At 39.3% G+C, this 25179-nt stretch overlaps 1 protein-coding gene across 1 annotated transcript; it reads left to right on the top strand.

Annotated features, from left to right (window-relative positions):
- On the top strand, window positions 1-24876 carry tmem244 (transmembrane protein 244). Its single transcript, XM_007899307.2, has 6 exons — window positions 1-189; window positions 432-517; window positions 10875-10948; window positions 14791-14916; window positions 17952-17996; window positions 24782-24876. The coding sequence occupies exons 1-6, from the start codon at window positions 1-3 to the stop codon at window positions 24874-24876; spliced, it is 615 nt and encodes a 204-aa protein (XP_007897498.2).
- Window positions 24877-25179: the final 303 nt, after the last annotated feature.

Consider the following 25179-nt stretch of genomic DNA (forward strand, 5'->3'; position numbering starts at 1 on the left):
ATGATTCGTGCATCTTACTTTAATCTGATAATCCTGGCACTTCGAACTCTCTACCTAGAGAAACATATTGAAAAAAGGGAATTGGATGCCATTGACCCTGTCAGCCACCCTTCCAGGGATTTTCCTTATGGCAAAGCATGTAGGCCTAATGTTTACATGGCAGTGAAGTTCAAGGTCACGGACATAAAGGTATCACAATCAATAACTGCTGTTCGTGTGGATTATGTTTAGATATTAGGATGAAGGTTGCTTTGAAGCTGTCTCAGTTTTGTCATTATAAGCTTGAATACTGAAGATAGAGAATTTGGCTAATTTTCTCTGCGCATCAACAGTAGTCTTGCATTTGGTTGAGTGTTTGTGCCTGTGTTAATTACTCACATTTATACCCGTTTCCATTGAGCCTTACAGCTTCTTTTAATATCTTTTGGCAGATAATTCTCCTACAGTTACTGATATGCTTGGTGACCTTCTATGGTGTATATTATGCTGTTGGAAGCATATGCTTTGAGACGTTCAGGTGAGAACATGTTGACGCTATGTTAAAATGTATTTGTTTACTGTAGATTATAAGAATGTTTCTCTCTGTCTTGATTGTAGCTTGGTCGTTCCCCTTATTCCTCCTCACTTGAAGGTCATAATTATACAAGCGCTCTGGGACTCTACCCCACCTTAAGACACTATATAAATGCAAGTTGTTGTTACAGAAGTGAAAACTGAGATGTATTACCTGTTAGTTACTGTAACACATATGGTGCTAATTAACACCATATCATTGAGAAAAGCGACCAGTTCATAATTAACACATTGACTGTCCACATATGTGCTGGATACAATCTCTCACCCGCCCGCCGATACCTTTCACAATGGTTGTGCTCAGAAGTTGGACACACCACACATTCAGGAGCCCTGTAGCATATTGGTTAGAGCACTCACTTCTCAAGCGAGAGGACCCAGGTTTGATTCCCAGCCAGGGCAAAACTGAAGGCAAGTTTCCTTACTCCATACGCCTCTGTTTACCTAGCAGTAACTAGTTGGTAGGATCGATTCGCGGATCGGTTTCTAGGTGCAATAATCCTTTTAAAAAAATAATAAAAATCAATCCATGACTGTTTGTGGGAGGATGCTGTGCACAATTGGCTGCTGGTTTCACCCACAAAATAATCAGTCAATTCACTTTACCTGCTTTGAAACATCTCAACAATGTGATAAGGCGCTATATCATATGCAAGGATTATTATCATTATTATTGGACTTTTGACCTGTAGTTCATGGTATTGGATAGCAGGATATTGGTATACTCTGACTTTTTGTTCAGGTTTTTTTAATTAGTCTTGTTTTAAAGGGACAGTATTGTTACAGCTCATTTGACTTGGTTGTGGGAACAACCTGTTTTGAATGCTCTTATTAATCACTCTCATATTGACAGCTGGGCAGATTTTGTGCTGAAACCTGTGCTGGAACTGCTTCAAGTTGAATCTGACTTTCATATTTGTACTTAAGTTTTAATCCCTGGACCTGCAAGAAAAATAAAGTAATTTGTGGGAGCAGATATAAAGACATTATCACATCAATCAACTGTTGCCTCACTGCACCCTCTGCTATACTTGAAGATGATACACTGTCTTCTAAAATACTTTACCATGGCAACAATGGCTCGGGAAAGAAGGGAAGCGCTGTCAAGGCACACTATGCTCGAGGTACAACAAATGTGTAATAGGTTTCAACCTGAGAATGCTTCAGGATTTGGGTTTGTTCTTGTTTTGCTTACTCAGAATGGCTCAGTTGGTAGCACTTCTGAGTCAGAAGACTGTGGGTTCAAGTTCCATGGATTTTGAACTCATGTAGTCCAGTCTGACATAACACAACATAATCATAACATATGCCCAAGCATGGTCCATATGGTGTATGGAATTCCGTAGAATCAGTCTCTCCGGGACTGAACTTGCTCAGAGGAGACGTACTGGGCAAAAGATTGTGAGGCTGACCCACTGTAATTCAAGGCACATTGATGGCTGAGCAGTCCTATCAATAAGTAAAGTAGTCCGTCCTAGCTAAAGTAAAGCCCATTTTATGCAGTCACCATTTTTATTTTTGTCTCAAGGAAAATGATTTAACTTTTACAATAATGCTATTCATCTTATAGAAATGGTGCAGATTTGTGGGAAGAAAATGCCCTATTCTTTACGCTTGAGACTTTACAGGGAATGTCTGGCAGGTTACTCTATACCAGTCTGTACAAGGACTATCACGAATTAGGTCTATCACTCACTTATCACTAAAAATAACAACAGAAAGATTGCTATTTTAGTGATCAATGCGAATTAGACCCCCATCATGTAATAACATGTTAACTAGTTAAGGTGACCCTCCACTTATATTAATGATGTCATTCAGAACTTCATTTCGAATCAAATTAGCTGTCATGCTTCTAATGCAGGAATCATTCAGGCTTTTGGTAAGTTGTTCCCTGGGCGTATGTTATTTGCATCCATACAAAGGAACTCTTGCCCCTGGTTTAAGTACAAAGGAGAACTTGCCCTTGTTACAGACTCTGTGGAATTATTGTCTCCTACCCACTAGAATACTAAAGGCAGAATCAGTGTGTGGGCAGCACTTGTGAGGTTACCATGTCATTGCAGAGTGTAGACAAAATCCAGCTCCCAACTGCTTAAGCAGAGATTTTCTTCTGCAAATGGGATTCTGTGACCCAAGAAAACAAATTCCATTTATCTAGCTCCACATGTTGCCTTTTAGTGTTAAAATGTTTGAATAATTGTCACTTAGGTGTTCACGGTCACTTGTTCCAAACTAAACTGAGAAAATATAAACAGTGAAAGACCTCATTGCATATTTGTTTGAATGTTTTAACTTTAAGGTAAAAAAAATCAACATTTGAAAGAAGAGAAATTCAAGTATTATCTTACACCAGAACTGAAAGGTTGAGATAAGTTAACTCTTATATCTGTGTGCAGGTATAACTTTTGCATATTAATAAATAATAAGAAAATATAAATTTGTTATAGCGTCTTTCACGTCCGGAGGACATCCCAAAGTGTTTCATAGGATATACTGTAAAGTGACTGTGTGTTTTGTGGGTGAATTAGCATGAGTATCCAACTTTGTGAATTCACAGGCTTCTTCCCTGACAAAAAAAGAACCAGAGCAGTAAAGTTTTAGCTTTACTAGAAGCAAAGTCAAAAATGAAAACCTATATTTCTGTTTCTATTAATTTAACACCTCATCAAATTTGGCCCCTGAAGGTGGGATGTGACAGCTGTCATTCGGCTGATCTCCAGACACCATTACACACACACATTGCTGTAGCAAGACTTTTTGATCTTAATAAGAGTGTGACATAGTTACAATAGTAATCACTGTGAGCAAAAAGGAAATAACAATCTGATTTGGAAATATCTCATCTCTAACATACACCTAAACCTGTGATTCCAGGTAAACACACCCCAGTCACAAATGCTAGACGCTATTTCTTTCTGGGTTTATAATACATTTCTTGCATTCTCTCATGAATTTCAAGCTGAGGCATGTTTCCCACCACAAACTCACTGGGAGTTCCTGGTACCTGCCATCCGCCTCGTGAGGGCTCAAACCCAGGCTTGTTGGATGTCAAATGATCAACTAGTGTCAATCCTCTTTGGTGGGAGGTAAGCAGGCTATCCTTGGAGGTGATGTGTTTGGAAACGGATTGTCAGGATCAAGCCCATTCTGTGGCCGTCTTGGAAATCCAATTCCTGAAAGGGCAGACCAGTCACTGGGGGTAGGGATTCTTCCCACAGTTTCTGTTAACCCTGGAAGCCAAAGTCCTAAGAGGGAAGGGTCCTATCTGGATAAGCAGTGGGAAAGCTTACCAGATAGTGCATTTAATGGCAAGCTATGTAGTTTTAACTGATTAGAGTCCAGCAGAGCCCAACACACACTCTGAGGTCTTCAAGCCTCTTTTCAACTTATGCCTAATAGTCTTCAGAATTAGGTAAGAGGGATATATTCCTTTAGGGAAAGAGTGCACATTCGATTCCAATAAATATCTCAGGGATTTCCATTCTAATGCATGAAAGTCTGAGTTTGGTTTGAATACTCTTAAGCACTGTGATGGTTTTCCTCATGTGTCAGACATCTAGCCGACCAAAAAAGAAGTCCTTCAGATGAATGTTAAACTGCAGTCCTTTTAAGGTGGATGCTAAAGATCCCAAGACATTGTTCAAAAAGAGTAGGGAATTTATCCTGGTGTCCTGGCCACCGATTCACCCCCAAATAAAATTGATCATTCACCTCATGTTGCAGGACGTAACTGTGCACAAATTGGATGCTTGGGTGCCGTGTTTGCCTACAACCTTTTATTTCAACAGGAGCATCACCTGAACTGTGGCTTGATTCCCACGTAGCATCTTTGCTGTGGAGAGCAGTTGTTGAAAACAAAGCTCCTTTGTAGTCCACAATTAATAGTGTCGATGCAATGAATGTGATCTGTGTGATTAGTCCTTGAGGCACCGTCATAAAGTGTAAGACTGAATATGATTCTAACTAGCACTACATGCAATTACTGCTGATCAGACTGACTGGATGACTAGACAGACCTAATCTTGCCTTGTGACGTCTGACAGCACAGCTAATGGTTTCATAAATTTCTCCCAACTGTACCAAACGTCTATAGAGCATTTTTGCTACATTTGTATGAAATGTGGCAAGCGGGATGTGAATGTGCACTGCAGTCTGATACTGCTTAAATTTTCTGAGTATGGTTTTTGCACTGTTCGTGGCTAGTATTTTCTGCAAGAAAATGTTAAATTGTTACATGGGAAGAAGTTAACAACATAAGAAAGTCAAGGAAACTCCGTGAGTCGATCACCTCCATCCTCACCTGGCTCTACTGGCTCCCCATCCCCCAGAGGATCAAGTTCAAGATCCTCATCCCCACCTTTAAAAGTCTTGCTTCTCCCTATCTCTGTGACTTACTAAAACTTCACTGACCTGTCCACTTCCTCTGTTCGACGGGCACTGTCCTGCTCTATGTCCCAAGCCCTGCTCGCTTCACCATCAGAGTTTGGGCTTTCAGTCTTTCTGCCCCCATCCTCTGGAACTCTATTTCCAGAGGTTTTCTGACTTGCCTCTTCCCTTGCCTCCTTCAAGGCCCGTCTCAAGGCATCCTTGCCTTCGGTCATGTTCCCACCTCTAACCTCACTTGACCTCCAATCCTCTTGACTCCAGACCCTAGCTCGGGTGCAAACCCCTCATTGTCCAACGTCTTGGAACATCCTCCCAACTTGAAAGGTGCTATATAAATGCAGTTTGTTGTTTTTGTGTGAGAAAAGGTAAACTTGCCTGTTAAGCTTCAATGAACGTAGGATGACCAAAACTGTAGAAATTACTGTTTTTCAAATGTCACCTTACATGTAATCTTTGCAAAGTTGGAATAATATCTTGACTTAGTCAAATACACTCAAATTGTGGCCTATATTATCTTCATTCATGGGAGCTTCAAATTGGTTGAGAACGTGGCATTCGCAAATCAGATTGTTGCTGCATTATCTATGACTTCCAGCCTGTAGCTGATAATGTGGGATTTGTTACCAAAATATCACAGGAAAAAAAATCATAATTGCTATACTGGCAAAAGCAGTGAAATGGTCCAAAAAGTAAAACACAAGCTATCATTGTAAATCATAAGTATTGTTGTTTTGCTTTTGGGATATTTCTCAGCCAAGAAGAACATGTCAGATGTAAGGTTGGGAAGCCAATTGTAGGCTACAAAATAGGTTTAACCAATCAGGTTACCAATCCTGCGAATTCAGTCACAAAACAGAAGTTGTCATTAACGGAGTGTATTAGGATTTGCAAATGTATCTCATTATCTCTAAACCTTCAGTGAGTAATTAATCACAGCCAAATAAAACCAGAAATACTGGAAATCCACAGAACTGTGTGAAAGAGAAAAATAGATTCACATTTCATATATGACCCTTTCTCAGAGCTCAGTCTCTTTAAATTATTTTAGTTTTATCATTGATCAGATCCTGCTTTTGGTCAGACAAGAGAGTCTAATTTGCAAGTTGGGTTAACAACCCATTTGCAAAATTTGAGAGTTGGTTAATGTGCAAATGCATGTCGTGATAATTACTGATGACCTTAATTTATAATTAACAATAACAACTTGCATTTATGTAGGATAACATCTTGGAGTACTTCACAAGAATGGGATGTTAATAAAGGGAGAGGGGAAGGTGTAACTAAAGAAAATTATTACAGGTAATTCTGTAATACCTTTTATTGGTTATTAATGTGTTTGCAAATGGTAAACCTAATCTACATATTTAGACCTCAACATTAATACTGTCGATCACATTATTCCATTGACCCCTCTCCCACCTTGTCATCCAGGACTCTGCAGCTCATATCCTCTCCTGCACCAAACGCTGTGACCCCATTACCCCCAATCTCGTCCGTCTCCACTGGCTCCCCATTCCCCAGAGGATAAAGTTCAAAATCCTCGTCCTCGCCTTCAAGGCCTTCCCTACCTTTGCAACCCGCTGATCCCACATCAATCTGTCCGCTCCCTCCACTTAACAGGCTGCTCCACTTCCCCACTCGGTCCGCCCCACCATCGGTGGCCGAGCCTTCAGCCTTTCTGCCTCCCACCCTATGGAACTCCATTCTACATTCCCTTTGCCTCGCTCCCTCGCTGGCCTTCTTCATAGCTCGTCTTAAAAGCTTCCTCTGCAACCGAGCATTCAGCCGCCCTCCTACCCTCCCTGCCCTCCACCCTCCCCAATCGTGAGCTCGGGTCCAAATTCTTGACCCGTCAGCGTATTGGAGGTCCTCCTGATGGGAAAGGTGCTATACAAATGTAATTTTGTATTGTACTGTAAAGGCATGATCAAATGTTGTCAAAACACGCCCTGTACAAAGTTTCCATTACACAACTTCTCAATCATGCAAATCTCCATTGCATTGAATATTTGAAAAAAAATCACAGAAACAACAGTTACTTTAAAACATGTGTGTAGCCGTGGACAAATGAAGTTAAAGCATGTTAAATTACACCTTGACAAAACAATGACAGAGTTGCCTCAGTCCACGGAATTCCTAAATGTTGCTTGTGAGAAATGCCATTTATTTCAAAGGTAATGAAAAGTATATCAGTCAATGGTTATACACCTCCAATAATGAGGACCTTGTTGCTTCTAAAGCAGCTAATGAGCCACTTAAGCAATGTAAAACGCAAAGAGACCACAAATACAAGTGTGGAGCGTGGCAGTCAAAAGGACTGGATGGCAAATGTAGAAAAACAGCTTCTTAGACAAGCTGATAAGTACTGGTTGAGATGGTGCCATGGCGGGAGATGTGCCAATTGTACATTAACGGTGATTGCTCAGGGCTGTCTCCACCACAGCAGCATTGAAACCCTGTAGTGCACAAACAGAAGCTTGTAAAATATACAGTGTTGTTTAACCCTCCGCTGACTTCATTGGTCATTTAAAGGTGGTGCTAGGGAAATGACATGCAATTCAATAACTTACATTTATACATCATTTTCATGGTAAAGGACATTCAAAACCCTTCACAAATGATATTAATTAGACATGGAGTGAATTTGTCCTGCAGGACCACAGTGGCCCCTAATCTGCTCCAGCAAACTCCACCTAATATTATGAGACGAGTCGCCAATTAATCCTGATTTTATGTTTAGGAAACAACTATGTATTAAAGGTGCAATAATAACTGAAATTGTTGGAAATTCATAATGAATCAATCAGTAGCTGAAAGAGAAAGAAAATATGCTGGATTTGATTCTTCAATAGAAATGATTTGATAACAATGACCCTGCATTTGATAGAGCTCCGAGAATGATGAAGCGTCTTAAAGTGTTTCACAGATATTTGCTGTAAAGTGTAATAACTTTGTGTGTAGTCCATCCCAGAGTCCCTCAGACTCTTTTGTTTCCTTGTTCAAGGCCCGTCTCAACATGTAGCTCTTTGACTTCACTTTCAGTAATCTTTGGTTCCCCATCGCCTTCAGCACCCACCCCAGCTTGGGTTTCCATCCAGCAGTGTTTCAATCCTTTGAGACGTCTTCCCGAAATGAATGGTGCTATATATAACACAGCAACCAGTTTGCTCACAGCAATATCCCACAAACAGTCAAAAAGTGAATGATTAATTGTTTGCCATGCCTCCAGAAGAAACTCCATTCTCCTTTCAAATAGTAATTTAATAATATTCCTTGCGTTCCATATAGCTCCTTAACACGTCATTGAGATGTATCAAAGTGCTTCATAGAATTTTTCTGTGAAGTGTGGTGACTGTGTATTTGTAGGCAAATAATATTACAGGATCTTATAATAATATAATAATAATCCTTGCATTTGATATAGCGCATTTCACGTCGGGAGGACATCCCAAAGCGCTTCACAGAACACACTGTAAAGTGAATTGACTGTATATTTGTGGGCGAATGCGGCAGCCAATTGCGCACAGCAATTCCCACGAACAGTCGTAGATTGAAAATGACCAATTTATTATTGTTTTTGGTTTTGGAGGGATTATTATTAGGCGTGTGGAGTAAGGAAACTTACCCAAGGTTTCGCCCTGCCTGGAATTGAACTCAGGTCTCTCACTTGCAAAGCGAGTGCTCTAACCACTGAGCTACTGGACTCCACTCTTTAATATCCATCTGAACAGACAGTGGGGACTTCCGTTTTATGACTCATTCAAAGGGCAGAACCTCTGGCAAAGCAATGCTTCTCCAGCAATGCACTGGAGTGTCAGGCTATCCTGTTGGCTCAAAGTAACCACATGGAGATTGTAACCACAACCTTCTGACTTAGTGAAAACTGTAGTAATTTGCTTCAGGTGAGGACCAATGGAGCCCAGAGGGCCCTGTGCAGATTGAAACTTGATCCCTAATTCAGGATGTGGAACAATAACAGATATTCAGCACAGGCTAGTAGAACACTTTGCAAGCTCACTAATATACAGGTTACCTGATGGTGCATCATTGAACATGAAATTATTCCCATGAGTGAAGGGGACTGATTAATTTGTGAGTACCACAGTGTGCGAGTGAATTATGAAGGTCCCATTCATCAGTGCAGTGCATTCTGTACTGACAGCTTGCCAATTGGGAATTTAATTTATATTGCAAGCATGATACCATATTAAGTAGAAAACACTTTACTATTGTATCAATGTTGTATCACTGAAGGCAGGTTCTTCCCACTTGGCTCCAGGTTAACTCTGCAAACCAAAACCCCACTGGGTAGAATGGTCCTAGCTGGACAAGGAACGGGAGCTTGCCAGACAATGCTCTCAAACACAAGCTGTATGGTTTTAACAGGTTAAATTCCAGCAGTAACCCAACACACACTCATGGGACCAACGCTTTAGCTCTTGCCAACCTTTTCCAAATACTGTACATTTTCTGAATTAAATAAGCAGGATGCATCCCTCCACGGAAAGTGTGTACGTGCCATTAAAGACTCGGGGAAATTTCCATGTGTTGGTGGCATATATATGTAGAACTCTCTGAGTTGGATACTCAAGGAAGATAATCATGGCACCTGGCTGACCAAACAATAAAATCAATATTATTTTAGTCTGGGCTATTATGAACGCTAAAATTTCATCTAGTATTAGCCTATAAGGTTGCTTTATCTTAAAATTTAAGTTCACACGTTATCGTGAAACATTATTAAATTCTCTTAAAAGAATTAAGGTTTCAATTAAGAACCTGGTTTCAAATTAAGATTTCATTTGGAAGTGTTTCAAAATTTGTTCAATCTTAAATTTCGAGACAAAATTTGTCTTATAGGCTCAGTGGAATTCCAGGTGTCGGCAGTGGATTGATTACGGTTTAAGGTTACAGTCAGATACAACTCCTGTAGCCATATAATCCAATAATTTCTCAAAGTGCTTGATCACATCTCAAGCTCACCAACTCCACTGGATTCCCATCACACAGAGGATCCAGTTCAAGATCCTGGTCCTCACCTTCAAAGCCCTCCACAATCTTGCTCCCTCCAACCTCTGCAACCTCCTAAGCCCCTACCAACCTGTTCACTCCCTCCGCTCAGCGGGCTCCAGCCTGCTTCACGTCTCCCACCTCGCTCGCCCCACTATTGGTGGTCGGGCCTTCCGCCACTCTGCCCCCACCCTCTGGAACTCCATCCTGCAGTCCCTCCGCCTTGCCCTCTCCCTTGCCACCTTCAAGAACCGTCTCAAGACCCTCCTCTTCGACCGTGCTTTTGATCTCCCTGCAACCCCCCTACCTCCACCCTCCCCCACCCCGACCCTAAGCTCGGGTCTGTAACTCTGTCTGTCCAGCGCCTTGGGACATCCTGAAAGGCACTTTACAAATGTAATTTTGTTGTTGTTGGAGGAGATTTGGAATGCAACAAAAAACAAACAATTTTCAGAGGTGCTCAATAACAGTGATAGAAATCCACTTACTACTTTGCTCTCCTGGCCTGTCTTGTTTAAACACATTTGAAGCATTTTATAATAAGTACAATTTTAAAATTTCTGAGTGCAGAAGGGGATTAAACTGATTCCTCATTTGTAAATACACTGTGCAAGGGAGGGACAGTCCAATAACAGATCTCTGTTAATAAGTTACCAACAAATACAATACTAAGTATATTTGATACCAATTGTCTTTCCCCACACAAGTGGCATCAAATATGCCCAATATTGTATTTTGTTGATAATTTACTACTATACGAAATAGGTGTTGGCACTGCACAAATGGTATTGTGCAGGATGATACTTCTAATATTCAGTGATGTTTTATATTTTATTCAAGTAGTTGTTTCTGCCAGAAGATGAGGTACAATATTTGAAAATGTCTTCCCTAAACCATTGCAGGCTTGACACTTTTGATGTCTTGATACCTTTTGACTTCAAAACAGAGCCATCGTGGCTGAGCAAAAGATACCTGGGTAAGTTTGAATTAGTTAATGCAAATGTAAAACCATTTTCATACTTTGGATACTGCGCCACAAATGTTGACTGTTTTACAGACCTTGAGGCTAGGTGGGTGTTCAGGACTATTCCAATATTCAGTGGTCTCAGGTAAAAGACTAACAACAATTCCTGCAAGCAGAATGCTGTCTGAATTTGGAACCTACGACTTATTACTTTCAACACTGTATGTGCCCCAGGAGGTAATAATTACCCCATACCAGTTATTCTGTGTATTGCCTTTAAAATGGCGACATACACTGTTACTAAATTCTCTCTGAGAATAAATATTACCACACACATCAACGGAAACAAACTGAAAAAATAGCCCAGTGTTTACATTAAATAAATTAAAAAAAGCAATATTATCAGGCACATCAGTTTACATTAGATCCATAATAAGATTTATCCATTTAAAAATGCTGCACATTGTAGGCTCTTTTAAATCAGCTCTGTCTTTCAATAGAAAGTCATTTTATCAAATGTACAACCGAAGCTTTGTCATTCTCTTACAACTTTTATCTCTCAAATATAGCTATAGCATGGTTTACCTCTGCAATCATAGACTTAGATTTTCCTCCTACTAAGATAAATGACTGTTCTCTACTCTATAGTCATTTATCTGACACAGCACGGCTCTTGCTTGAGCTGATGTGTTCAGGCTAAGCAGAAACTGCACACAGAGCCTCCTTCAGCCATTGAAGCCACCTCTCAAACCCATAATTTTTACTCTGGTTTCTAGAATTACATCAATATGTTGCTGATATTGGTAGTTATTTGACTACATTTTGGAGTCAATTACATGTACTTCATTAGGACTATTGGAGAAATAAGTGTAAGTTAATAGATGTGAGGTATTGGAACTTAATATTTTCCTTTGGTTAATATTAATTAGAACAGCTAACAAGGATCTCCAAAATGTTATCAAAAAGATATTAAAGCACTTGAAGTGAAGAATGCAATATGTGACATGGGCCATTTCTCTCTTGGGCATGGCCCAGTTGATAATTGCCATATTTGGCTCTGAAGAGAAATGTGTGCACATCCCCAATCCCACCCTACCTCATATTTGTCGTTTGCTCAAACATTTCTACCCCAAAGGCAGTTACTACAGCTATTTGATGGAATGTTTCTGGTTTCTTACCAATGGAATGTTTTGGACGGCTTTATTGGATCAATATTTTCTACCTGAAGATACCTGATTCGATGGCTGCTTCTTATTGCCACACAGCCTGTGTCTCATTGTTAGATGAATGTCCACCAAAGAACTATAGAGCTTAATAATAATACTCCTTGCATTTGATATAGCACCTTATCACATTGTCGAGACATCCCACTGTGAAGTGGATTGACTGTGTATTTAATGGGCAAAATGTGGCAGCCAGTTTACACGTAGCAATGTCCCACAAACAGCCATAGAATATTTGTTGTGCAGAACACTGTGAGAAACTCCCTTCTTTTTTCGAATCGTACCATGGGGTCTTTAACTTCCACCTGAACGGGTAGATGGACCTCAGTTTAATGTCAGATCCGAAGGACGTTACCTCTGATAATGCAACGGCCCCCCAGCACTGCATGCAGTGTCAACTTAGAGTACATGATTCCAAGTCTCGACGTGGGGCTTGAACCCACAACCTTCTGACTCTGAGGTGTGAGTGTTACCACTGTGCCAGGCTGACACACAATTACAATAAAGAGGATCATTTGACCCATTGAATCTCTGCTGTCTCTTTGAAAGAGAAATCTATTTACATGCCTTTTCTCAATACATCTTCAATTTATTCCTAGATAACTAACTTAGAATTAGTTATCATTCTAAGTCCTTATTGAAGCTAATATACAGGGTGACCAAAAGTTGTGATACCATTACAATGTGTAATAAGCCTTAAAGAAATTATGGTATATATAAGATAATAGGGTAGTTATTACAACTCTTTGGTCATCCTGTCGATCCTACCGTGTTCATTGCAAGGCATTCAACATTGTAACAGCTCTCTATGTCATAAAATTCCTCCAATAGTCAATTAGAGGATACGATGTAACCAATCAGCAAGGGAATTAGTAAACTAAAGTCATATAATTTAATTTTAAAATTTGTTCATTTTCTACCAGCATTTAAAACAAATTAAAAATGTCACAATATTATTGTTCCTTCAAAAAAAATCAAGGTATTCATAACATTTTATTTTAAAACAAATTACAAACCAATTTCAAATTTTAGGCCCTTGGATATAAAAGTTATGTTCTTTCATATGGGGAGATATCTTTCAACACAGCAGTCTGTACTAGAATGAACAGCTAGAATGAACCTGGTGGCCTGTGCTGGATTCAAATAAGTTCTGTGTGCAAAATTTGATGTGATAGTCCCAATTAGGTCATATTTTTGAAAGCTATTTATTGCAGTATGTTGTTCAATTGTCTTCTTGCCTGCTTTAAATATGATGGTTAATGCAGACAAAGTGTCACACTGGTCACTGCTGCATCTACTTGTACCTTCTGTGGCTCCATTTAGCCACAAGTGTGTCTGGAATGAAGATGGAGGAGTCAAATCGTGGTTGATTGACAGCAGACTCCAGCCAATCACAAGTGGTTTTGAGCTGTCAATCAGTGAGGGGGCAGAGGAACACGAAGGAACAGGGAGGGAATGGGAGGAATCAAATCACAATTGATTGACAGCTGGAACTGCTTGTGAATGGATGGACTGCAACCAGCTGTCAATTACCTTGGGGCCCCCACTTGGTCCCCTTCCCATCCAATGAGAATGGCAATGGGAAGGAGGAGGCGCTGCTACTGTGCTGCTGGGCGGGAAGAGATAAGAGAACTTTGGTTAACCTCTTTCTCTGCTTAAGCCGGACAAAATGTCCGACCCTGATGTATACTGCTTAAGCGGCTTCCACTGTATTTGTTCCATTTACCCTATGCAAAAAGCAAAAGCTTTGTCATCTCTTTTCTTTGCATTAACAAAATTGTTCAACAACAATAACAACAAGCTTTTTGCGTAGGATGAACACTGCAAAGCACTTAACTGACATGTTAGGATATGTTAACTTTAAGGGTTAAAGGAGAATTTTTTTTATTATGGATTCACAATGAATTACAGCATAGAAATTGGCTATTTGGGTCCATTGAGTTTGAGCTGGTGTTTTCCTCCACATGCACAATTTAATTATTCAATTCACCTACTCGTTACTCATACCTTTAATATAGGTCTTTTTCAAGTATCTAATCTTATTCTCTTTTAAAAGAATTTATGGACTCTACTTGATCTATGGTTCATGGCAAGAAATTCATATTTGCATCGCCTCCTGTGTAAAGATTTTTTCTAATCTCATCACTCCTTTAATTCTTTTTCTGGTATCTTTATCAGATTTAGAAAAAACCTATGAACAGTATCCACAATAACAACTTGGATTTATATAGCGCCCTCCATGCTGGACGGTGTCTCAGAGCGTTTTACAGTTTCGGATCTTCAGCAGAGACCTGAAAATGGGAAGGGAGGTAGCAGGGCGAAGGGAGTGAGGAAGGCAGTTCCAGAGCCTCAGGGCATAGTGGCTGAAGGGCACGGCGCCGAGGGTGGAGCAAAGGACTCTGGGGACAAGGAGGGAGCCAGACTCGGAGGAACGAAGGCAACGCGTGCTGTTTTGAGGAGAGAGGAGGTCAGAGAGGTAGGGGGGTGCAGAGGAGTGCAGGGACTTGAATACGAGGGTGAGGATTTTGAAGTTGAGTAAACTATGGGAGAACATGTTTCTTACCTTGTTAGAACAGCCTCTGTAGTTCCATGTACTTTAATGCATCACTTTCTTTTTCCTTTATCACTCAGTGAATCTGGTCTCAACAGAGGTTACGTTCTTCACTTGTGGGCTACTCTTTGCTGGGGTGGTTAAGGAATGGGTGTGGGATTATGCCATTACCATTACTCTTGTTCATATTGCAGTAACTTCAGCAGGTAAGTGCTACTCCAACTCTCATAAATTAGCAAAACTTTGGTTTGTGTCCTTTGAGTATTCAGTGGACGATCTTAAAATGTAATTGTTTCTCCTATGGAAAGGTGCAATACTCTTTAGATAAGGAAACCCTTTTCACAACAGATCACAAGATGAAGAATGTCCTTTAGTTCATTTGATCTCAGAATACTCAGCCTACAGTCCTCCCATCACAACTTCAAGTTGTAAAAGTATCCAGTGTCCCAGCATCAACTACACTTTTTGGTAACCTCTTCCAGTTATTAATCATCCTATGGGCAAAAAACAATACTTCCTAGTGTCTGTGCTGAAATTGCCTTTTAACCCTTAAATGGTGTCCTTTTTTCTGCTGTCTTGGTGTATCTGAAAGTATTGCTATATATTTATTTTTTCTATTATAATTAGAAATGTATATATCTCTATGAGGTCCCCTCTGAATCAGCTCTTTTCAAGCCTGAAGAGCCCTAGCTTGTCTGTGACTCATAGATCATTCCTCTAACTCTGAGGGATCATCCTTGCTGCTCTCATTCGTGCTGTCTATAGAGCCTAAGCAGTCTCCTTATGTACCTTTTACAGTCTATCTTATGATAAGATTCTCAATTCTAGCATCTTTGGCACAATACAACCACATAAAAANCTACTTTTTATTCATTTTTTAAAAAAAAGTAATCGAAGCACTCTTCTTTCTTAAAAAAAAGAGAACTTTCAGCTCAGTTCCTAGTGGTTGTGAATCCAATCATTGGTGATTGTGGGGGATGAGAAACTCTCTCTCAGTAGTGAATTTAGATGATCTCCAGTTATCTACTGTTGTAGCCTTGTTGTTGTGGTTCTTTCATAATACCCTGATACAGCAGGTCTGTAGAGCAGGTGAAATTCACTTCTCTGGCTATAAAATCATGGTAAGAGCAAGATTTTGTACTTACAACCAAGTGCCGCCATCCCCTAACCCCACCCTTAGCTACAGTTTATGTGTTTCAGTGATCCTTTAAACAGATCTTACATTCTTCTCAAGTATTCAACTAATCTCTCCAATAATACCTTCATAAAAATGTATGTATTTACTGGACCTTTCTGGAACTTGCTGATTACTTTTCATATAATCATATGAGCTGCTTATGACAATGTACAACGTTTGTAGTACAATGAAACATGCTGGAAATGTGCATTCGGGATCATAGCACTTACTCTTACAAACAAGGTTCTTTAGTAGTCAATTGTGCTGTCTTGTCAGAGAGTATATCAGTCTACAGAAGTTTAGTTTCTGAGCCTATGATGGTGTAATGCAGCGTTGGCAGATTTACAGTATGTTTGAAGCACTTTGCAAACTCTTGCCTGTGCCTGCATGTAGCTCAGAGTCAAGAATGTTGTCAACGGAAGCACAGTCCAATGCAATAAAAACCATTACACCATAGTCATCTAGTCCTATGTATATTTGAGATCTCTGAATGTGTAGTTGTTCCTCAAAGAGCACTTCTTCCAATGCAATGCTCACACAGACTGACTGCTAGCTTCATTGGTTTCTCGGATCAGATATGACCACTAGGCGACACTATGTTCACATTTGTTTGGAAGCTTCCTGCTGAAACGAAACTAGTCAAAAATACTTTCACTTCAACAAAGTTGTATTTTGGTTTGCAGCTAAGCTTTTAATTGTTTGTAATAGCATTCAAAACATCTTCCTTTTCTAAGTCTTTACATTTCAATATTTTCCATTGTGGTTGCTATTCATTTGAATGATATTTAGAGACCAAAGTTCAGTTATGAGGATTTCAACCGGTTAAATCTAGGAACAATTAAATCTAATAGGGCATCTTGAGAAGACAATGATCAGTCTATAGTTATACAGCACAACAAACTGTGTTAATGATCTCAAGATGAGAAGGAAGAAAAAAGGTCTATATCACTAGGAAAATTGTTAGCATATATCTTGATGAAGTACCAAACCTGAAAGCCATAGCTTCATAATTACAGTGAGGAAACAATGTTAGACAGAGAGATGTACATTGGATTAGTACAGCATTCTTTCATAAGATTAAAAACCACATGAAAGCTTCAGATGAAGAGGTCCTACAGCTCATCTGATCTCATCCTTCCAGAATACCCACCCGACCATCTTCTTATCACAGCATCAATATGTTTCTTTAAAACAACGTCACTTTCTGGCCTCAACCATTCTTTCTGACAACCTGTTTCAGTCTTCAATTTCCCTCTGGGTAAAGAAGTACTTCCTGGTGTTTGTCCTGAGATTACTTTTAGAATTTTTAAATTGTCAAGAGGCATCTGAAACTTTTACATAGTTTGTGTTCAGCTAGACTCATGGGAGGAACTATGACTTCTTGCTTTAGTTCTACTCTCTACACCCAGATTATTCCTTCTTTTGTTAATTTCTAAATTGTCACCAAACCTGATATTTTGGTTCACGTTGTCTTGCCCTTTAAATAGATAATAGCATGTAAAGCAAAAGGAACAAAATGCATATGTGTATGTAATTAAATTGTGTATTGAACGCCTGTATCCTGGCTGACAATCCTCCAGCTAAAAATATGGTCATTCAGTTCAAGTTTGTGGGATGTTGCTGTGCAGAAATTGGCTGCTAGATTTCCCTACATATGTATCCTACACTTTATAATAAAATCCTATAAAGAGCTTTGAGATGTTTTGTTGAAGTGATAAGGTGCTATATCAAATGTAAAAAAAACTTTTATATATACACAATAAACTGCTACTGATAGCTGATCACTCCCAAGGGAAAGAGCTCAGTGATGAGTTATCCTGAGTAGCAAGTTAGGCATATGTATAAATACAGCGGAACAATGATTGCATTTGGAACCATCACAAGAAGGTCAGACTGGGAGCGCAGAAGCATGTCTTAGTGAGGAGAGAATTAAGTGGACACACTTAAAACATTTGTTAACCCCACCCCCACCACCCCCTTTGGAAGTGTATTGAATTTTTGCAGTTTGCACATTTTTTTTATTTTAGAATGTCTAACTTGAATACAATTTGTCGTATTTTTCAGTTATGGCTGAATTTCCATGTGTGTGGCACTGGTGGCTGGCTGTAGGTAAGACTTTATTCAAAACTACTGATCTATGTGTAAAATATGATTGCTAGCATCACATTTGCTCAATGCTTGAACATAAGTGCTACATGTGCAACACATTTTAGACTTAGACCCTGAATAGAATCAAACAGAAAGAGTGAAAGCATAGATGAGTGTCTGGATGTTGAAACATTTACTTTACATCAGTGTGGCAAAAGCAAAACCTATCAGTGTGGATCAGTTCCTAGCAATCTCACGTCTGGGTTGGAATGTTGTGGTTTCAAGCCTCACATTGTGACCTTGAGCTCATAGTCTAAACCAGTCGTGGCCAACCTGTGGTCCACGAGCTGGAAGTGGCCCGTGGGACTATCAAGAAGTGACCGCCCCCTCCGAATATTTTCAGGAGTCTAGGTAAGTCGATGTTTGATTGGTAGTGTGTTTTCAATGTTTTCTTGATTGAATATATGATTGATTTATGGCACAAATAAGAAATATTCAATCAAGAAAATATATTTTGTTGGCCGGCCATAAAGGTTGGCCACTACTGGTCTACCCTGACATTCCAATGCAGCGCTACTATAGTATTGCTATTACTGGGGATGTTCTTCAGGTGAAGTGTTAAACCAATGTCCTGTCTACCTGCTCAAATGGATGTTAAAGATCTTATTGGACTATTCAAAAAGTTTCTCCTAGTATTCTGTCTAACAATCGTCCAGATAAAATTGAGCAGGCATTTCATGAGTGTTTTTCAGAGTATTTGTGCACAAATTGGCTGTTGTATTCACCTATCAATGTAGTAATTACACTTTACAGAAAATCTCTGCAAAGTGCTTTGAGACTTTTAATATGGCATTTATCAAATGCAAGGAACAGATTACAAAATAAGTTGCAACAATAATGGATTTAGATTAAAACAAAAAATATTCTGTATCATGGTACAAAGTTTATCAATACAAAAGGCCAATATGAAGCAGAACATTTTCAGCAGGCGTGTATTAGGATCTTGTTTTTCAGAGGTGAGGACATACTTACACTTCCCTATCTCATTGTGGGAGTCCTGTAGCTTATTGGTTAGAGCACTCACCTCGCAAGCGAGAGGACCTGGGTTTAATTCCCGGGCAGGGTAAAACGTTGGGCATGTTTCCTTGATCCACGTGCCTCTATTTATCTAGCAGTAAGTAGGAACCCGGTTGTTAGTTGATTGGCAGATCGCTTTTCCGGAGGTAATAATCTGTTCAAAAAAAATAATAATTTGGTCACAATTGTCTGCTGTGTTTTGCCCAACTATAGTCAACTCACTTTCCAGTTTATTATGTGAAACACTTTGAGATGTCTCAAAGACATGATAAGGCGCTATATCAAATGCAAGGATTATTATGGTTGAGCAAGACAGACTGGTCAATAGTTGACAGTGCCTTAGATTACTGCAGACCTGTTATGCTTTGTCTGTCTCCTCACAGTCAGATCACCTCAAAGTAATCTCTTCTTACTTTACCTTCTCTCCACCCCTGAATATATTAATGCATTTCAGCCACTTAAGCTATTCAGATAATTAACACATTAAAAAAAATAAAGGTATGGAATTGAAAAGAAATCACAGGCCCGAGAGATAGTGCGGAGGGAAGCAACGGCATGACCTCTCAGTGTACAAGTAATATCTATGAGCTATGATGCTAGGCTCTCCAGTCTTGAAAAGAGATGTCTCAGAGGGGACGTTATACAGATACATAAGATCTTAAATGAAATTGAGACCATAAACTCATACTGATACTTTCATTTGCCTTTAGAATGAGAGGACATAGGTTTAGGGTTGCAAAGGGCAATTTCAGGACAAACACAGGAAATATTTTGTTACCCAGACAGTAATTAAAGATTGATGCAGGTTTCATCCACACCTTCAAGAATGAGGTAGATAGATTTTTGGTAGGTCAGAGTATTAAGGGATATGGGGAAAAAGCAGGAAATTGGAATTGAAACGATTAGTTGAGCTACAGATTAGTCATGATCTAATTAAATGGTGGAACAGGCTTAAAGGGCTGAATGGCCTACTCCTGCTCCTACGTTCCTATGTTCCCATGTTGCCAGTTAGGGTGGTTGAGGCCTAAACATTAAAAAAAAAGCTTAATGCTGTGAAGGGAGATGGTAATCTGCATATTCTGGAAGAGTGAGATCAGACAGGCTGAAGGTCGTCTTTCTCGGAACCTTTCGTATGATTGTCAACTTTGTGAAAGATTGCTGTACTAACCCACTGTACATCTCTCTGTCTTTGCTCACACTTGTCCTTCCTTCTCGAGCACCTCCAGTCCAATTTTCACCCTGCTCACAGCACTGAGACTGGGCTTATCAAGGTTACAAATGACTTCAAGATTTCAAGATCCTCACTCTGTCAAATCTCTTCAGGCCTTGGCACCTCCCCGCCTCTCCAATCTGCTCACATACCATTCCTTTACCCGCTGCCTTCACTCAGCTAGCACAGGTTTGCTGCAAGTCCCTCATCCCTTTCACTTCACAATTGGTGGCCGTGCTTTCAGCCTCTATGTCCTGAATCTCAGGAACTCCTTGCATTAATCCTTCCATCTTGCCCCCTTTCTGCCCACCTTCAAATTACACTTGGAAACTTTCCTCTTCGACCATGCCTTGAGTCATCTCCCCCACTTTCCCGCTCGGGGTCAAGTCATGTTGCTGTTAATCGCTCTGTGATACTACCTGCACGAAGGGTGCTATATAAGTGCAAGTTGTCTTGTTGGTGTGGTAAGATCATTCCTTACTGTAGTTATAAAGCTGTAGGTTTTTGACACTTCATCCAGATTAACAGTTTTCCTAGTGACATAGACTTGTCTTTTTTTGTCCTTCACCTCTCTTCCCCTCTCAAAATCGTTGTTTGTTGTGCTGGGACAGCTCTACACAGATCCTTATCTTCCCAAAATGCCACATTAGATTCTATAATTTCTAGATTTAACAAGCTAAAATACAATTGCCTGTTTTCCCTCGAAAGGTCAGTTAAAGCCAGCATAATGCATTTATCTGTGATGCAACTCCTGTATTCTGGAAGAATGAGATTAAATGGGTCAAATGACCTTCTTCGTCCATGTCTCTCTTATAATCTTGGGAAAACAAAACATTGACTGAATAAAATTAAAGTTATTGAACTGCAACATCAAAGTGTATAAACCTAATAAAAAGAGCAGCGAATTCTCAAAAGAACATTTTAAAAGAATAATCTGAAACGATTCTGCCAAACAAGTCAAATCATACAATACATGATCATAATATTCAATTGCAGGTTTCTAATTCTTATGAAATGGTACTTTTTAGAATGTATTTTTAAAGATAATCCTTCATTCATGCAGCTGATTTTGAAAAGAACTGACAAATATATGAATGTAATTATATAATCCATTGTATGATGGGTTAGCATTAAAACCAGTAGAAGGAAAAAAGACAAAGATATATAATAACATATATATTGAGAGTAAGAGAAAACCCACAGTACTATTCTTGAAATTTCATTTTATTCAAGGCCCATTATATATATATTTCAACATGTGAATGTCTCTTATTTTATTTAACAAATGAAAAGTTGAACAGCACCATCTTGTGGTCTTGCGAGAGAGCAAGTCAAATTGTTTTAAATAATGTATATGAATTCTTATGGCTAGTTGGCATTGGATAATTTTATTTTGTTGTGTATATAATATTCTGATAGGGCCTTTTTTGCCATTTTACCCTCAAAAATCCCTAGAAGTATTGTAACTGATAACATTTAGTCAAATAGCTAAAGAATGTAAAATATTCATTTTTATGAATATTTGCGAGTGGAGGAAGGTTTTCTTCAAACTTGGGGAACCATGGCCATGAGGAATAGCATAGTGTTTTCTTGGATTAAACCTTTTGTCTTAAACGCCCTTTGTCCTACATCACTCAGCTCTACTTTAATCTGCATACTGAAGCTCCACTATTCAAAAGACCCAGATTACTCAGAACTCTGCTGCCCGCAAACATACCCAAACCAAACTGTACCCACATCTCACCAGTTCTGGCCAGACTCCACTGGCTCCCCATCACCAAATGGATCAACTTCAAGATCCTCACAAAGGAGAAGGTGTAAAGTAACTCCAAAAGGAAGGGTTTTACAATGGTGAAGGTCAACCAAAAAAAAAATAAAGGTGAATGTGAAGTCGTGTACTGACCATGGGCAGCTTATATATAAGAATGTTTTTATTATTGTAAACCCGTTGTGATGCTGAAACAATATCAAGTTAAGCAGCAATTCTGCCAAATGTAGGTTTTATTTTCCAGCAGCTGTAAGACCCCTTCCTCTGAAAATTATTTTTCTATTCCCCATTTCTTTGACCGTGGAATCCCGTGGCTTAGTGGTTAGAGCACTCACCTCGCAAATGGGAGACCTGGGTTTGATTCCCAGCAAGGCAAAACGTTGAGCAAGTTTCTTTACTGCACACACATGCTTCTTTTTACCTAGCAGTAAGTAGGAACCCAGTTGTTAGCCAATTGGCGGATCACTTTTCTGGGGAAAATAATTCCTTCAAAAAAAAGATCAACAATAAATTGGTCTCTTCAATCCACGACTGTTTGTGGGACACTGCTGTGTGCAATTGGCTGCTGCATTTCGCCCACAAAATATACAATCAATTCACTTTACAGTATATTCTGTGAAGCACTTTGACACATCTTGAAGATGTGATAAGGCACACTATCAAATGCAAGGATTATTATTATTCTATATCAGACCCTGGCCACGGCCAGAAGCCCTGATAGGCTGCTGCCTCCCTGGCTCAAACCCTGGTCACAGCCAGGAGTCCAGACCACCCAACTGTTACCAGACTTCACTAATCCCAGTCAGAAAATGGTTAATAGTAGATGACTCTACCTCCAGTTTACCCTCCTGTTGCTCTGTACAGTGTATTGAGGGTTTACATTGCACAGGGCCAGTGTGATGCTCACTCTAATGTCATGTTAATTGTAACTTTTTTCTGGATGGTCATTCACTCATAGGACTTTACAAATATCCCTGAAGTTTAATACTCATTAATGTAAGATATAGGATCCAAGAATAGGAAACTCAAGTACTCCGTGAATGAAACTGAACTTGCTATGGGGGAAGCTGAGAGAGATGTAGGGTGTTAGTTGACTTCTTGCTCACAATGTCAAAACAATGTGAATTTGCAAAAAACAAGGCAAACAGTATGCTGATCTATATTGTTAAATCAGTTGAGTTTAGATCCCAAGGCATTATTCTCAGGCTGTACGTTGCTCTGGTCAGACCGCACCTTGAATACTGCATACACTTCCTGTCACTGCAATATAAGGGGGTTGTTCAGGTCCTAGAGGTGGTACAGAGGAGAGTAACAAGGATAATCCCCAGTGATAAAGAAATGAGCTATGAGCACTGACCAGACAAGTGGTAGCCAACCTGTGACTTCCCAGAGGTGAATGGGGCCGTCAAGAATCATGTCCCAGTTTAACACTTCTACATTTATCTGAATGAGAAAATCTTTGAACAATCCATTTTACCAACAGTTATACAGTTATATGGAATTTGTCACAGGGCCTTAACCCTTAGACTATGGGAAGACTACAGAATTTCCTGTCTTTCTCAGTTGACCATTTCTATGTGTGTTGAGCTCATGCACTGTAACCCTGAATAAACGCTAATTTAAATAACAATTTGCATTTATATAGCACCCTTCACTGCATAACATCTCAGAGCGCTGTACAGTGGTAGGGGTTAGACACTGAGCAAGGAAAAAGGGGAAAGGGGAGGTGACCATAAGCGTGGTGCCTTTACGTTCTTTGCCTATTTTCAGATCATACTTTCGTCTTTGACCATACCTATGGTCACCTACCCTTTCTTCCTGGCATCAAATTATAAAAATAATATTTGCATTTGATATAGCACCGTATCACGTCTTTGAGACGTCTCACAGAATACATTGTAAAGTGAATTGACTATTTATTTTGTGGCTGAAATAATATTATTAATAATAATAAAAATTATAATAATCTTTGCATTACCGAATTATGCCACTTAAGCGATCTGAGACACTATTCTGTGTGAAGTGCACCATAAAAATGCAAGTTGTTGTTGTATATTACATGAAATGTCTCACAGACTTCAAGAATCCTTCACAAGCTTTCGACCACTGTGAAATTAGTACCAAACTGGTTCACATATTGTGCAGTGCAATGCTGCATGTGTGCTGTATTTAATACATCTTGACATACTGTATCTGTAAAATAATAATTTAAAAATGTTCTGAGCCCCTTAGCAACAACGCATCTAATTAAAATCTGAAGAATTTCCAATTAAATCACATGTTGTAAAGTGCTGTTTGTAATGAAACTGCATTTAATTTGATTAGAATCCATTTAAAATATCCAGGGATTTCAATGTACTGTAGAACCAGTACAAACTGTGTTCACCTACAATTACAGTAAATCCTGTGAAGCACTGTGAGATGTTCTCTTGATATGAAAGGTGCTACATGAAATGTAAGAATTATTAATATCCTGGATTATTAATAATCTGAAATATCAGATAATTTTAGTTCTGCCTCTGGTTATAATGATGCAGTAACTTAACATAACAATAACTTTGTGAAAGTTTGGCAGTTTATTTGGATATCTTATTTGTTACACATCCAAACCGATTATCAAAACAAGATTATCTGATTTGGTGTTTTGATACTTAGGAAGACAATTATTTGGCTATCCAATTGTCCTTTATTCAGGGTTCAATGCCTGTTTTCGATGCATGTTGTAAGAAGCTTTACTCTGTTTCCATCTAGGCTGTGGATTGCTGATAATGATTTGCAGTGGCCAGCTTCTTGCACACTTTGCATTCGAAGACAACACTGTTCACCCTCTTCTGGAGGACTTCTAGCGAAAGAAAATTGAGTTGGTTGGATTGTTCTGGTTTCTCTCCTCGATCAGACAGCATCAGAATTTTCTGACATCTGGAATTGCTAAAATTTGGGACTCTTTATCGAATATAGAATACATGTTCTAGTGTTCTTTTAAATAAGAACATAAGAACTAGAAAAGATCATTTTGCATATCATCTTTTCTGCCAGCTACAGCTGATGTGACTAGTTTTAGCTCTCAATTCCTAGCTGAACCAGAATCTAATTCTTTCCTTTAAAAATTTTCACAGCTTACCCAGTCCATTTGGTAGCAGATTGCTCTG

Source organism: Callorhinchus milii, unplaced genomic scaffold, assembly GCF_018977255.1.
Source record: "Callorhinchus milii isolate IMCB2004 unplaced genomic scaffold, IMCB_Cmil_1.0 Scaffold3, whole genome shotgun sequence".
Lineage (NCBI taxonomy): Eukaryota > Metazoa > Chordata > Chondrichthyes > Chimaeriformes > Callorhinchidae > Callorhinchus > Callorhinchus milii.

Excerpts from the sequence above, each read along its gene's own strand:
- tmem244 (XM_007899307.2), top strand. The coding sequence starts at position 1 with ATGATTCGTGCATCTTACTTTAATCTGATAATCCTGGCACTTCGAACT. Across the intron at positions 10,949-14,790 it reads GCTGAGCAAAAGATACCTGG|TGAATCTGGTCTCAACAGAG; the intron begins GTAAGTTTGAAT and ends TTTATCACTCAG. Across the intron at positions 14,917-17,951 it reads TATTGCAGTAACTTCAGCAG|TTATGGCTGAATTTCCATGT; the intron begins GTAAGTGCTACT and ends CGTATTTTTCAG.